The 16,971-nt window shown below is 42.6% G+C and overlaps 1 protein-coding gene across 2 annotated transcripts in view; it reads left to right on the forward strand.

The window, feature by feature from the left end:
- NKAIN4 (sodium/potassium transporting ATPase interacting 4) overlaps positions 1-14,517 on the forward strand; it is a 44,881-nt gene extending 30,364 nt beyond the window's left edge. The window contains exons 5-7 of one of the 2 annotated variants that reach the window (XM_075278632.1): positions 3,059-3,119; positions 11,994-12,078; positions 14,091-14,517. In XM_075278632.1, coding sequence (XP_075134733.1) covers positions 3,059-3,119; positions 11,994-12,078; positions 14,091-14,100 — 156 coding nt within the window. In that variant the 3' untranslated portion in view covers positions 14,101-14,517. The remainder of the gene's footprint in view (positions 1-3,058; positions 3,120-11,993; positions 12,079-14,090) is intronic. The other variant, XM_075278634.1, reaches the window with a different exon arrangement.
- The last annotated feature ends 2,454 nt before the right edge of the window (positions 14,518-16,971 follow it).

A 16,971-nucleotide genomic window follows, 5' to 3' on the forward strand; every position in this document is an offset into this window, starting at 1 on the left:
GAACCCACCAGTTTCATATACACATTCACCGAACCCTTCTTTAGTAGTAAATCAAATATGATTTTTTTTCCAAATTCAAGACATAGGTATATGTTTTTTACTGGTACACAAAATGAACCGTGCATAGGGCCTAGGGTTCGATCGAACCCCGGTTAAGAACCACTGATTTAGTTACAGATCTATCATTGCTATAGACAAATAGTGAGAAGAATGATGAGTACTAACTTTTACAAAGATGAGGTCCAGACAAGTCTTGTTTGCCTTTCTTTATTACTGCAATGGAAGTCCTGCTCTGTATATTGCACTGCAAACAACCCCTGGTGCTTGTGACCTTTCATGTATAGTATGTGTGTTAGACTGCAGAAGACTCCCACTCACTCCCATCCCTGACACCTCCTAACTCCACAACATTCCTAGGCCGATCCCTTGTCATCTTCACATCCAGCTGTGCAGGTCAGGAATTCCTGCTGCTAGAGCAGATCTTCCCTGCATATTTCTGCCATGGTGCCCACTTCTTCTAATTACAACATATGGGTTTCATCTACTGACATCGCAAGGAAGAAAATATATTGTAGGGAATTTTCAGTCATGGTTAAATTGAAGGGATTAGTAAACATTTACCTGGAATAACATTCTATACCAGAAGTTACGTTCAGATTCATATTAGATTGTTAAAGGGGTTGTCTAATATCAGACAAATAGTCTGAATTAAACAATTACATTGTTTATCAATTTCTCATGGTTTTCTAGATCTCCACTTTAGCAGTCAGGAGTGAACCTAGCCTCCCTGCTTCCTTAGGCTACCTGTTGAAAAGTTCCCCCCTTCCCCCACACCCATCCACTCTCCTTATTTAACCCACACACAGCATAATGCCCCCTTTACTGACCCCCCCCACCACCACCACCACACAGTATATGGTCCTCTTTACTGACTCCTACATAGCACATTACCCTCTTCCTTTTGTCCCCCACGCAGATTTTCCAAAAGTTTAGGGTTTGTCACCCACGAAGCACTATTATACTCAGGAGACCCTAGAGCATAGCCGTTTTTTGGTCCGGAAACTGAGGCGCCCTAGCCTTGCGTGATTTTTCTGAAATATGCTTGAATTATAAGCCCTACTCCAAAAATAAACCAGAGTTGCAGTTCATTAAAAATAGTATTTAGGCAGCTATACATGTAAAAAAAGTAAACAGAATACAGCAGCACAGAGGCACTAGACTCTTCTTTAAGGAAAGCGGACACCCCTAAATGAATCACACCCCAAAAGAATCGGACATTGATCTTAAGGGAGCTATGCTATAATAATCCTATTAATATTATAAATGTGAAAGTTTGTGAGTTTGTGTGTTTGGATGTTTGCATGTTCGGATGTTTGTTCCTCAATCACGGAAAAACCGCTCCACCGATTTGGCTGAAATTTTCCACAAACATAATTAATACACCCAATTAAACAATAGGCTACTTTTCATCACAATAGCGCACATATGTTTGTGCCAGGACCCCCACAAAACCCAAACTCACACCACCATCTCTGCAATCTCACACACTTTGGACCATAGCAAGCCCCAAAATTCATATTGCCCTCTACAGCCTCGCCCCTAACCCCACACAATCACATATACATATACTTTACCACTTTGCCCCTCACCTTAACGATACTCCAGGAGGTTACCTCTTTAACGCTCCGGAGCAGCCATGTTTGCCGACCCCCACCGCTCTGACAATCCGCGACACCGCCCACCCATGTCAATACCCCTAGGCGGTCTAATGAATGCAAAAAAAAAAGTTTAAAAAAAGTAAAAAAAATATAAAAAAATAAATAAAAAGGATTAAAAATTCAAATCCCCCCCCCTTTCCCTAGAACACATATAAAAGTAGTTAAAAACTGTGAAACACATACATGTTAGGTATCCCCACGTCCGAAATCGCCCGCTCTACAAAGCTACACAAATATTTTTCCTGTTCGGTAAACACCGTAGCGGGAAAAATGGTCAAAAGTGCCAAACCGCCATTTTTTCACTGTTTTGATTCTGATAAAAATTTGAATAAAAAGTGATCAAAGCAATAACATTTCCCGAAAATGGTAGAAGTACAAAGTACACCCGGTCCCGCAAAAAAAGACGCCCTATACATCCCCGTACACACAAGTATAAAAAAGTTACGGCTGTCAGAATATGGCGACTTTTAAAAAAATAATTTTTTAACACAGTTTTGGATTTTTTTTAAGGGGTCAAAATGTAAATAAAATGATATAAATTTGGTATCCCCGGAATCGTAACGAAACACAGAATATAGGGGACATGTCATTTTGGTTGCACAGTGAACGCCATAAAACCAAAGCCCGTAAGAAAGTCGCAGAAATGCATTTTTTCTTCAAATCCACCCCATTCTGAATTTTTTTCCCTGCTTCCCAGTACATTATATAGAATAATTAATGGTGGCATCATGAAGAAAAATTTGTCCCGCAAAAATTAAGACCTCATATGGCTCTGGGAGCGGAGAAATAAAAAAGTTATGGGGTTTAGAAGGAGGGGAGTCAAAAACGAAAATCAAAAAATGCCATCGGCGGGAAAGGGTTAACTTCAAATACCTCTGTCCCAAAGTCACTATGTACAGTTTCTCACAACACCATATAGTGGCTCAAATACAAATTAACTTCAACACAAAAGTCTCACGTATTCTCTGAATTACAGCAAAAACAAGATACAAAGTTACATTTCATATCCCATACCTTATACACACTACGAAAACCTTACCCACGCCTGTATATACCCACTTCTACAATCACCGCAGACGAAGTCGCGGGTACCAGCTAGTATATAATATGTCAGGCTGAGGCATCCCCATCCACATTCACAGAAAGTGGGGACTGAGGTGTAGAATAATGGATGATAAATTTGGTGTGATTTTGGTACATGGTGCCACATTCATCTACAACAGAAAACCGGTATAGATGAGATAGTAAATGATTCCAGTGTTGAAATGTTGCTCCAGAAGTGTAGCATGGCTGCCCCTAGTCTCTTCTTCATGATAAATGTGTCTTGTGCTCTTTTGCAGCTCCTTGGCTTTGTGTATGCCTGTTATGTGACCAGTGTGTTCACAGAAGAGGAGGATAGCTGTGAGTATATCCTTATACATAATTATTTTCCACAGGACTATGAGTGAAAGTGATACCTGTCATTGAAATCAGCTGTACGTGCAGGTAGATTCATTGTGGACAGAACAGTATGGCCTCCATCAATGCGTAACAGGAGAGAACTCAAGATATTTGTTATACTATATCACCCGCCTCTGACTTCCCACTAAACTAACACCTTACCTCCTTCCACTTACATTCTAGCTTTTCATGTATACTTTTGTTAACTTTATTTTCATTACCTCCTCTTCCTGTTGACCAAGTTCCTCAAAACCATTGAAAAGGGATTCTAAAAAAAAAAAAATCTGATTAATATTGAAATATGAGATGGCAAATATGTTTTGACTGCAGCTCTTTATAGGGATTTTTTAGACAGGGAATTGAAACCTACATCTTTTTAAAGATCTGCAGGAGCCTGATTTGTGAAATTTACTTACAGATAGCTGTCATACAAGCAGAGTCTATATGGGCCTTGTTTAACTGTAGAACTTAGTGAGTTAGAACTTACCGGTAACTCTATTTACATGAAATCCACCATGACGGCTACACAAGGAGGTTGACCTCTGACCCGCTGTAGGGACAGGAACTGAGAGACTTGTTAAATACACCACTCCCACCACCATTCACCAGTGTTTACCAAATTACAAAGGAAAGGTGCGAAATATAAACTGCAGTATGCTGTCTTACATAAAGATATTAACTAGGGAGGGTAATTAGACGCCGTCATGGTGGATTTCATGGAAATAGAGTTACCGGTAAGTTCTAACTCCGGTTTTCCATTTCATCCACCATGACGGCTACACAAGGAGATATACCAGATTACAACTCCTAGGGCGAGATTACCTGCCGAAAGGACCTTACGTCCAAAGGCTAAATCACTTACCGAACCTAACCTGTAGTGTTTAGCAAAGGTCAGCGAACTAGCTCAAGTGGGAGCCCTGCATATCTGCTCTAGGGAAGCCTCCCGTCTTTCATCCTAAGAGGAGGAAGCTGCCCCAGTTGAATGAGCTTTGATGTTCCCTGGCTCGGGTAGATTCCTTAACAGGAAAGCCTGCAGGATTGTCACATTAATCCCCCTGCAATGGTAGTTTTGGAAGCCTTATGACCTTTATTTTTGTACCCACAAATTTAATTTAATAAATTTACATCCTTTCTCCAGGAGTAGGTAGTTTCCGGGTAGGCGACCACCTTGATCCTGTCTCCTCAGCCTCCCAGGAAGCTGGGACGCACGCCACTGTGCCCGGCTATGTCACATCCTGGAACGCCAGTACGCCTAGGTTGGCCGTTCCTCCCCTGTGCTGGCCGGAGCCGGCATCCACTCTACCCCCTGCATTAGCCATAACGAACCGCTGGAAGGGGGGAGTTTTCCACCCGGGGCAGGCCGGAGCGATACCCCATGTCCTTAATGGCCCAGGGAGGCAGGCGCCTTTGACTACGACCGAGGGCCAGACGGTGGTAATACTTACCTATCCCCCAGACGGAGGAGAGCCTCTCATCCCGACCCTGTGTAGGGACAGGAAACAATGGTGAATGATGGTGGGAGTGGTGTATTTAACAAGTCTCTCAGTTCCTGTCCCTACAGCGGGTCAGAGGTTAACCTCCTTGTGTAGCCGTCATGGTGGATGAAATGGAAAAAAAGCCTCCCATTGACTTCAATGGGGTCCTTTTTCTGCTAGCAGAAAAAGCAGGTCAGGCTCCAGCAGATCTTTCAAAAGATGTAGGTTTCAATTCCCATTGTAAAGTGTGCGCCACTATTATTGGCTTGGAACGCATTTTGGACCGGGCAGACTCCCTCTAAATAATTATTATCCTACATATCCTTTAGTAGCATCATGCATATCAGCCTGTTTCTTTGTAGAACATGTCATTGTATTGCCTTCATTTCATGGAAAGTCAATGAATGTGGTAGTCTGTTGATAGAGAGCAGGAGGAGCAGGAAAACCCAAGGGAGATTCATTCAGATACAATTAGAACATGCAAACTGCCTGCAGATGGTGACCTGGTCAAAAGTGCACCAAAGACCCCACAGCTGCAGTTTAACCTCCTCCCCAGCAGTAGCCACTGTAAGGCCTTATTCACACAACAGTGAAAAATAGTGTAATGCTTGTTTTTGGAAAAGCATGTTTTCTTATAAAAGGGGCTCTATCATTGGGAAAAGTCATTTTTAACTAATCACATCATTTCATAGTCTTTAGAAATGCTATTCCACACCTACCTTTAGTACGGAAATTGCCTCAGTGGTTTCTAAATAAGTCCATTTTTATTCATATGCTAATGAGCTTCCAGCAAGCACAGGAAGTTCCTAGCAGCACTCTTCTCTGCTATTATCTCCTGTGTGTGTGTGCAAACAGGAGGCTGAGTCATCATCATCATCAGCAGCCTGTGCTGTATACACCATAGGAAACAATAGCAAAGAGGGTGCATGATGCATCGTGCACCAGTCTAATTAGCATATGAATTAAAACTGACTTATTCAAAAACCACTGAGGCAATCTACATACTAAAGGTAGGGGTGGAATAACCTTTCTAAAGGCTCTGCAAGGATGTGATTAGCTAAAAATGACTTTTCCCAATGATAGAGCCCCTTTAAATTTCAATGTCTTTGGGATCTATTCACACATCTATTATTTGTCCATTTTCATGGGCATAAACATAGCTGTGTGAATTTACCATAGACCAGTGATTCCCAATCGGGGTGCCGTGGATACTCCCCAGGCGTGCTACGACAATCTGGTGTGTTAATCCTTAGGACACAGATGTAGTCAAATAGAAATGATGATCAGCATGAACTCCTGCTCTATTAGGGTAAGTTCACACAGAGTTTTTTGGATCGGAACCTGAGGTGGAGGCCGCCTCAGGTTCCGATCCAAAAAACGGGTCGCCGCGACTGAAAGCCAGTGCACTGCACTGGCATCCAGCCACACACTCTGCTCCGGATTGGGCCCAATGAATGAGCCTAGTCCAGAGGGTGGAGTTTCTTCAGGCTGAATCGCGAGGCGACTCAAAGAATGAGCATCTCGCTGCTTTTTTCTGGGAGACGGAAGAAACGGCTCCCGGAAAAAGCTCCTGAGCGGCTCCCAGTGATTTCAATGGGAGCTGTCTTTTTGATCAGGGTTTTGAGGCGATTACGGCCTCAAAACCCTGACCAAAAAACTCTGTGTGAACTTACCCTTACTCGGGCATCAGCCAATTATGCCTGATGAAGGCCAGCTGCATCAATCTGCAGAGGAGGGGGATCACAGAGCTCTGGGGATCCAGGATGGGAAAGTGGTGGTTATTTGTTTGTTTATTTATTTAGTAACACATGGAAAGGTACCCCTGAAAAACTTGCTAAAACATAACTTTTAATGATCCAAATAAAATTGTCGTTCCCCCCTAAACATTTAGATAAAACAACAAACAACAATAGGAAGGGACTGTGTGTTCTCACAGACTCCCAACCCTATGTTTAAGACAGAATAACAAATGAGGAGAGGGTGGGAGTGTCCCTAATTGCTTCTGTGTATTTGCCTGTGATATCTCACTGGCGATATCTTAACACCAGAACTCAAACGAGACCCCACTCCGTTTCCCCTCTGACACTCACTGTGGTATCTATGCGGTCCTAACCTGTATAGCAATGGTCGGTCAGGTATTTAGTGGTAATAGCAGGGATATATTAACAACCCCAATAAATATTTTATGGGTTGTATCCACCAATGTTCTATACCACCTATAGCCTACAAACCCCTACTGAGAGCTTTCTATTGTGCACCCCTCATTTGATGGGAGCTCACCAATACTGGGGAGAGGGCTATCGGGCTGCATATGTTAAGTGAAAACAGCCCCGGCATAAGTCACAGCCAAGGGCTTCACACTAGATACTATAGTCTATCCCTCTACGCGTTTCGTCTATGACTCCTCAGGAGAGTGATATCTAAATTGTAATAGAGCGCCAAAAATAATAAATTGCGGTTAAAACCACAAGAACTGTAGCCCTGATGGTGGGCTGCAGTATAGAAGCGAGTCCGACGCTGACTGCTGTCTTAGCCGTGTTGATAAAGCCCGAGATCGGGTCATCGCTCCTCCCCCTCAAGACCCGCCCATCACCAGCCAACCTTCCAGGATAGTACCGGTCGGACAACGTCATGGTGAGTAATATTGGGGGATATTGCTCCAAGACCCTGATATTCAAAGGGTGATTCCACCAACAGCATCAGTGACATACAGAAGGGGCCGTAATTTAGGGGACTTACTTATGTGGAGCCACCTTGAGCCAGACAAGAGATCTACATGGCTAACTCCCGAATTAACACCGGGTACACATAAATGTGGCTCATGCAGGGCCTGTGGCTATATCAGGAGGGGTCGTGAGGTGCTAGCGTGCGCCACGGGCAAGAGATATACCACTAATCAATTTATCTCCTGCTATACGGAGGGTGTCGTCTATGTCATCACATGTCCATGCAAATTAAACTATGTGGGCAAGACGAAAAGACAATTTCGGAGACGCATCCTCGAACATGTGGGAGATGTGGTGAGGGGCACTGATACACCTGTGGTGAACCATGTCCGCCATGCCCATGGAGGGGATGTGTTTTGTCTCAAATTTCAAGGGATGGAATGTATCCATAAAGATGAGAGAAGGGGTGACTGGGACAGAATGATTCTGCGCAAGGAGGCGCAGTGGATTTTTAGGTTCAATTGTGTTAGACCTAAGGGCCTAAACGACAACATTTCTTTTCTCCCTTTTTTGTAGTGTAGGTGATTGGTGGTGTGTCCCTATGGAGACAACCAGGATATTCATTGGATAGGGGCATCATAAAAAAGTCGGGTACTCAAATGGATTAGGGCCATACGACTATTACCGTAGATAGGGTTACCTTGCACTGTAAATATGGAGTAGCGAGGTGATGGGGAGCTCTAATTCTGGGTTCCCCACACATAAGTAATATACAATAAAGGGCTTATGGGTAGCTGCAAGATAGGTATTATGGCGATGTCAGCAAACAACGATCAACATCGTCATCGAGTATAGTATCGATCGATAGTGGGACTAGGGAGACATACACCTGTATTTCTATCTCTATTCATGTAAGAACAGACGGACTGACATCTTTAACCAGCTACCATGTACGTGAACAATGTAGGGTACGAGAATCAAAAACTGAAATGCTGGATGTATATCTAAACAATTATATACAGCGATTCTTGTAGTGACCATATGCTGCACGTACTGGATATAGATGAGGATGATAACCCATACGTCATGAATATGATTAGGGGCCCCCCCATACACGGTGGATGGGGAAACATATTTGGAATAATATGAACAGGTTCCTGGTACCCACAATGCCGCAGCAATAGGCATATTTTGTATCCATAAATAATCAATGACCAGCGTGTGCAAGATTGTGAATAAAACAATAGGAGTCAACGTATGATTATCCGTTGCGTAATAGTCGAAGTATATGGCAATGATAACTCACAGTAGATCGCTCCTGACTTGTACCTGTGTATGATGAGATGATGTTAAAAGTGACTGCATTTATGTTTATAATATGCGAGTGGTTAAGATATGATCATCTAATCACCACTGAATGTCCGTGTCATGGATACTTTAGGGACCGTTGGTGCGGACCATTAGCGTGGCTTTAGATACACTGTAATTGTAGCCCCTATGATTATAGTTGCATCGATCCGCAGTCTATTTTGACGAGACACTTACCATTTGCTACACTTACCTGTTCGGAGATTCGCTACGTTGTTTCTCTTTGCAGACTGGTACGGCGATTGCGCAAACAAACGAGACTCCACCCCGGCCGCGCCCACCATGACGTTGTCCGACCGGTACTATCCTGGAAGGTTGGCTGGTGATGGGCGGGTCTTGAGGGGGAGGAGCGATGACCCGATCTCTGGCTTTATCAACACGGCTAAGACAGCAGTCAGCGTCAGACTCGCTTCTATACTGCAGCCCACCATCAGGGCTGCAGTTCTTGTGGTTTTAACCGCAATTTATTATTTTTGGCGCTCTATTACAATTTAGATATCACTCTCCTGAGGAGTCATAGACGAAACGCGTAGAGGGATAGACTATAGTATCTAGTGTGAAGCCCTTGGCTGTGACTTATGCCGGGGCTGTTTTCACTTAACATATGCAGCCCGATAGCCCTCTCCCCAGTATTGGTGAGCTCCCATCAAATGAGGGGTGCACAATAGAAAGCTCTCAGTAGGGGTTTGTAGGCTATAGGTGGTATAGAACATTGGTGGATACAACCCATAAAATATTTATTGGGGTTGTTAATATATCCCTGCTATTACCACTAAATACCTGACCGACCATTGCTATACAGGTTAGGACCGCATAGATACCACAGTGAGTGTCAGAGGGGAAACGGAGTGGGGGTCTCGTTTGAGTTCTGGTGTTAAGATATCGCCAGTGAGATATCACAGGCAAATACACAGAAGCAATTAGGGACACTCCCACCCTCTCCTCATTTGTTATTCTGTCTTAAACATAGGGTTGGGAGTCTGTGAGAACACACAGTCCCTTCCTATTGTTGTTTGTTGTTTTATCTAAATGTTTAGGGGGGAACGACAATTTTATTTGGATCATTAAAAGTTATGTTTTAGCAAGTTTTTCAGGGGTACCTTTCCATGTGTTACTAGCCAATCAGTTTGGTACTACCAACCCAGTGTGTGCATGTTTATTTATTTAGCACAACTACAGTGTGGGGCCTTTGGGGGACATTGTTAGTTGCCAGGGGGGTCACCGGGAAACATTATTACGTGCCTGGGGGGCATCACTACTTGTCTAGGGGTCCCTGGGGGACATCACTACTTGTCAGGGGGCCCCTGGGGGACATCACTGCTTGTCTGGGAGCCACGATGTATAAGAACATAACTTCTACAGTATTGCCCCCTATGTACAGCAATAACTACTATAACACTATCCCATGTACACAAATATAACTACTATAATAGTGCATCCAACTATAATACAAATTCCCACTGTGTACTTAAATATAACAACTATAATACTGCCTCCTATGTCCAAGAATATAACAAGTGTAATACAGTGGAGATAGCTGCCATATTGCAGGCTTTCTGAAATCCTGGCACTTCACTTCTCAGGTCATTCCTACCTGCTGTCTAGACTCCTACCAAGTGCACTCTGCTGCCTCTCCTAATGCTGGGACTGATCATTAGGAGGAATCTAGGTCAGTTGGGTGTCACAAGCTGTTAACCATTCCATGTCATTGAGTGTGTAGACATCCAGTTAATAAACATCCTCTGCAACTATTCCATCTTTCTCTTCCTTATTCTGACATGTCCTATCAATACTGATCCCCACAAAGAGAAGTCAGCAGTGTTGTAGGCACAAACCTCTATTGACTCTGCACCCCCTGCCAGTGCCAGACAGCACAGCATCATTAAGGGCTGACAGTGACAGAGTTTCCTCATCTAATATCTTGTGCAGATGTGATTTGTATTCCCAGAACTGCAATGTTACCAGTCTAACTGTACACAAGCATAAGATTCTAAAGGGACATTTTTCACTAGGGCAGACCCATTCAGGACATCTATTTAGAAGTGTGCTAATGGGTGCTTTAAAAATCGGTGTATACCTTTCCACTTCACCACCTACTCATGGAGGCGCAAAGCCTAGCACTAATTGGCAGGGGGGGAGTCTTAATATTTTATATGCTTCTGGCTCTGGCCTCTTAATAATTCTGGTACAGATCGGCATAGATTTCTGGCATAATTTCTGCCAGGCTCCTGGTATTAATTACAGTAAGTTCTACTGACTGCCCAAGGCATCCCTACCCTGGCCTCCCTTGACACAATAATGGTGCAGGAGTCAGGAAATTGACAAAATGACATTTTTTTTTTTTTTTGTTCAAATATGATGCGTGTGCCAGATCTATTGTGCAAAATGTTTTATGAAAGCAGGTATGAAAAAAAAAAAAATGTGGTAACATAAGAATGCTTCCAAAAGTAGAAGTGGAAACAGTTTATTTTTATCAAGTAAGAAAATGCAAAGTGAATGAACAAAAGAGAAATCTAAATCACATCAGTATATTCAGTGTGAGCGCCCTTTGCCTTCCATCAGTTCTTCTAGGTAACCCAGAACACGTTACTAAAAAAAAAAAAACACTTGGCAGGGAGAACGAAGCACAGATCTTCTATGGACATAGGCTTGCTCCAATCCTTCTCTCTATTCATGTAATCTCAGACCGACTCTAAAGGATTGGATTGGAAGGATTCATTGTATGCAGCATTTTTTTCCACAACTGCCTAACACTTTTGCACAGTACTAGGTATCACTTTTCTGGTTTAGATGAAGTACATTTCCTGCACTTTATTTCAATATTACACTTCTATCACTGAGGCCATTTGACCATTGTAGATAATAGACTGCTTACATGTAGGTCCTTCCCCTCTCCAGGGAGACAGTTAAGAAGTCCTTAAATTCTGTGGATCTTCATGCTGTTAATTGTATGATTGACTGAGATGGCTGTGAGTGGTAGGATATGCCCTGGATCAACCACTCCACCCTATTGCCACCTTATGCCCCCTCTAGTTCCCCACTATAAGAATATCTTAAAGAACCTGTGTAGTTTATAGGAGAAATCTATAGCCACCTAGGAGCTTAAGCTGCTACTCTGGGGCCCATCTCCTCCCCTTTGTCATCCATCAATTGATGGCATCTGCCATAGCCGTTACCCCTCTTCATGCATGCCTTGCATTTTTCCTTACTGATTTAGCACCTCCTCTGTCATCAGTCCATTCCTGCCTTTCTTTTCATCCCCCAAAAAACCCTGCATGTTCATTTCCATTGGTTTTTCTTTTATTTTGAGCATTTATTTCTTTCAGTTGATTTCATTGGTGGATTTGATCCATTTCCTCTCTACCATGTCAATGAAAAATCCAATCACCTGCTGTTCAAGCAGAGTTACCTGTAAGTATAAGCCAACGAGAGGCAGAAGACGTGTGCACTGACCCCGCGCTATGATCTTATGAGCATCACACCTATGGCAGTCTAGTCAGATGCTAATAGCGAGTTAATACTGAATTGTGAACAAGGAACATCAACGACGCATAAGGGACAAAGCTTTACGTATGTTACAGCCACTTGCCAGGCTGTAGTATATGCTACAAATGCTAGGATGTTAGAGCTAAATAAGAACTTCACTCTCCTGTAGCCCAATCAACATGAGGTACCATAATGGGCATCTACACCCCCTCCTGCAATTTCAAAGACGGTCACGTTTTTGTAAATCACAGCATGTCAGTTATACCTATGGAAACACTAGTATTTTCCTTATGGGTATAATAAAGAAAGTCTCCAGCGGAAAAATCTGCGGACTGTGAAAACCTGATAAGTTTCCGGGACGGTCTTTTCCACAGTTTTTCAGCTATACCAGTTTAATACATACCTCCACAAGCAGAACAGAACAGCTCTTTAAGGCCACAGCCCTATGGGCCAGAAACGCTGCAGTAGTAATGCTGCGGGATAAATTGTGGCGTTGTACAGTACTTGTAAAGTGAATGGGATTCATGGGGGGGGAAAAAAAAAAAAAAAAAAAAAGTCGCAGAGCAGATACGCTGCAATTTCCAAAACAGTCACAGCATGTCAATTATATCTACAGAAACGCTGGCGGCTTTCCCATAGATATAATTGTAACAGTGCTGTGGGAAGAACCACTATGTATTCACGCCACAATTGTTCCCACAGCGCTTTAGCACGGCGGTTCTGGCCCCGGCCTAACTCAGGATTAGTACAAGAAAAGTGATATAATATATGACTCCACCAGCAGAGTACTAAGTGCAGCTCTGGATTAGTACATATGTAGCCATGGCACACTGGTGAATATGAGTTAATGCAGTCCTTTCTGGAGAGCGATGACACTTTCTAAAGGCTTTATTAAATCATTCTGAGCAGGAGATTAAATATTGATCATGTAATTTTCCTCTGGGAAGTTTGATAAATGGCTGGTATCATTGCTGCCATGTTAAGGTGTGCCATCACAGTCTTGACAAATGGAAATGATTGGTAGGAACACCATGACATATCTCCTTCTGCCATACATATTAGACAGGTGTCACTTAAGTGCTTGTTTGGCCAACAGCTGTTCTACCTGATCAAGCATGCATGAGTTCTCCAAAGTGAGAGGGGAGTAAGCCACCTGAGAACAAGAGAATTGGAAATGTTGAAAGCCTACTAACCTATCCTTTACTCCGTCTGCCAGCAGGGAAGAGTTGGAGGGACTCCAATACAGATTAATTACCCAGCCTGTCCCACTGGCTTATGTGGGCAATAGAATGTTAGTGAGGGAGGCGCTAAATACAGAGATCAGGACTCCTGCACATAGCAATATCTGGGCTCCATGCAACCTCAAGTGTAATCTGGTGTAAACTGTGCTATCCATGCTCAGACTCCTTGAATAGAAACCTAGAATTAGAGGAGTAGGATCATGGGCATGTACAGTATAAGTCACATTTGAGTCCCTGGAAAGCAGAGTACTTATGGCCTGGTGATGTCCTCAGTTGGAGACCGGGATGACACAGCAGGATAAAATAGATAAAGTCTAGGAGCAGAGAAGCCCACCCTCGTAATTTATAACATATGGAAGAGATAAGTGAAACAATGACTTCATTGTGTGAGTGTGTAGAGGGACTTTAGTGTCATTACAAGCAAACAATCCAGATAATAAAACAATATGCAAGATTTCCTGCCACAACTATCAGTGGTATGCCACTTAGTACTAGGATGCCTACCCTTACATACAAGGCTATAATGTTCATCTATGGACATTACTATAATCCTGTTCCCTACATACAAGAATATAACGATAAAAATGCCACATATATGCATAAATAAGACTTTGTCCCATGAACAATATAGCAGTACCTGGTCGATTTGTGACCCATTTCCCGCTGACATCTTTTTTTCCCCCCCACTCTCTCCAGGCCGTCGTAAATGAGATCCTACTGTGCCCATGCCCAGGAAGCAGAGATTCAGTCATCACCTGTCTATAGGACACAAGTGCCACAGTGACCTGCAACATAATGCATGAGGTACCACCCAACTAAGGGAAATGCCTCATGGAGCCAAAAGACTTCTGCCTGGTTACTTGGTAATGCTGCACGTGACCAGGGTAGTGGATCATTAGGACTACTGATGACATTGGTACCGCCTGGTAATGGCTTGTGCCATCCTAGAAAGGAGTTCAAGACTTGTTCATCTGTGATATTTGCTCCCACTCATCCTGCAATTCTAGGATTGGACATGACTGACAAGGACTTCCCAGTAAGGCCACAGAATATTACCAATGTTGGAATGGGACAAACGAGACCAAGTGGTCAGTGCCCAGCTATGTTTTAGGTATCCAGATTTTTTTTCTAGATTTTTACTTTGTCTCAATATCTAATTAACCTGTTATCTCCCAGAAAGCAGGATTTTATTTAATTAAACTGACATCCAGTTGTGGTCTTAATTTTATTGCCATCACTGCCTTTGGATGACCAATACCTGCAGTTTATATTTTTTCACCCTGTACTAGAATTTAAGGCCGAGGCCCCACAGCTGTTGCTGCAGTTTGAGCCAAAGCCAAGAATGGCTACAAATGGAATGGAAAATATATATAGGAAGTTCTTATACTTCCCTTCTGCTCAATCCTCTCCTAGCTTTAGCTCGAGGGGAATTATTGTATTAACACAACATGGGGCCTCTGTCTAAAGATGAAACTCACCCACTATCAGATTCTTAAGCTGCTTTATGTGTCCCATGCTTTACCTGGCAACAGTGCAGTTTTTTTTTTTTTTATGTAGATTGTGGGCCCCACACAGAGCTCACAATGTACATTTTTCCCTATCAGTATGTCTTGTTTGGAATACGGGATGGAAGTCCATGCAAACACGGGGAGAACATACAAACTCCTTGCAGATGTTTTTTTTGCCCTTGGTGGGATTTGAACACCAGGACTCCAACGCTGCAGTGCTAACCACTGAGCCACAGTGTGGCCCCAAACAGTGCAGTTTTATGTATACATATGCAACTTTTGCCACAGTACATATGCAATTCTACCAAGTTATAATCCTATACGTATATCTAAGAATACATGGTGATCTTTGTCCAGTTGATCCACACTCTATGGGGTCTGATTGGTTGTAAAGGGACTGCATCTGTGTGCTCTAAACTGGAATTATGTACAGGTAAACACATTTGGTTTATAAAATCATGTTAAATCCTTGTCAAAGACAAGTGTTTTAGGTAGAATACACTTAGCACACTGGTCAAATGACAAACTAGTTGAGACAACACTGCCACCTTGTGGTCATGTACAGATTCTGCAGCACCTATCACCTACCACCTTATCTGCATGGGGCATAGGAGTTGTAACATCTGTCGCTTACATTTGGAGCAACAAGTCCATAATCCTAGGCTTTGTGCCACCAATGATGCAGAGGACAGTGCAAAAGCCACTAGTGCAATTAAACTTGCATTGAATAGAATCCAAATAGTGGGGCAGTGTATAACCCACCCCCACTTTGGAGGGACCCCAACTGTCAAGACCTCTTAAGTCACATTTCTTAGAATTTATGGCACCATTCTTCTGGTGAGAGCAACCACAGGGCACTAGTTTTATAAAATATTATATACTTTATTGCAAAACATCCCACAGCATCATATTAACATCCCACTCTATAATACCCAGAAAATATTAATATAAATATATTAGAACAGGCCAGTGTCATGAATGCAGAGACTGGAAGGAGACCAGCCCATTGTCCAGGAGTCATAGGTGACAAGGCTGCAGCAGTGAATAGGAGGCTTCAAAGGCACCTGTGAGAAGGAGAAGGTAGAGTTACTCCAAGAGATCTCCTAATATAAATGCAGCCCTTCTTCTAGGTAAGAGGTTCTCCATTCATTTTATAACAGTTTGCAGTAAAGAAACTGACTTCATAAAGTAAAGGACGACAAGAAAAACCGTAGAAAGCATCTCTAATAGATTAGTAAATATTCCAAAGTCGGTGGAAATCTGGGTGACAGGTCTGTGATTTAAGGCTCCACGTTGCAGAAGCTGTTTTATTTGTTGCAATTTTGCTGGTTTTTTTTGGAGCCAAAGTGGCTAAGGAGTAGCTTGAAAAGGAAATTGAAAACATAAGACGACATTTCCATTCTCCTGACTTTGGCTCAAAAAACCTTAGTAAAACCAAAAACCCCTCAAAACACTGTTTCTGCAACGTAGTTAGGGTTGTTACCCTTTTACCTATGCCATGACCGGTACACAATAGAATAGAAGTTTTACACTTTTTATGTAACTAAACTTGTTCATTGTTAGTCCTACTGGTTATAAATGTGAAAGTTTGGATGTTTGTTACTCAGTCGGGCAAAAACGGCTGAATGGATTTAGATGAAATTTGGCACAGATAGATTGATTAACAGGCTACTTTTCATCCTGGTAAATGACATTGCTTCACAACTTATGAATTTATGTTCATATACTATATTAAACTGCTCTTGCAGCAGATTAAGGGTCCATTAACACAGAGGAAGATGGCAAGGAATTTGGTGTGGAATTTCAGCGCTGAAAAAAAAAAAAAAAAAAACCCTGCTGGCAAAAAAAGGGAACCCATTGAAGTCAATGGGAGCTATTTTTTATTCAGTGCTGAAATTCCACTACAAATTCCTCACCATTTTCTTCTGTGTGAATGAACCCTATCTCAGGTTCTGCTAAAGCCAGGTCTGTTATCTCTATGTAAACACACAGCTAACCCTCAGTACATTGTGTACATGCATTTGCATATCATCTGATCTGAGAGCTATGAAGGAAGCCAGAATTCTCAA

This window comes from Leptodactylus fuscus, chromosome 6 (genome assembly GCF_031893055.1).
Source record: "Leptodactylus fuscus isolate aLepFus1 chromosome 6, aLepFus1.hap2, whole genome shotgun sequence".
In the NCBI taxonomy this organism is placed as follows: domain Eukaryota; kingdom Metazoa; phylum Chordata; class Amphibia; order Anura; family Leptodactylidae; genus Leptodactylus; species Leptodactylus fuscus.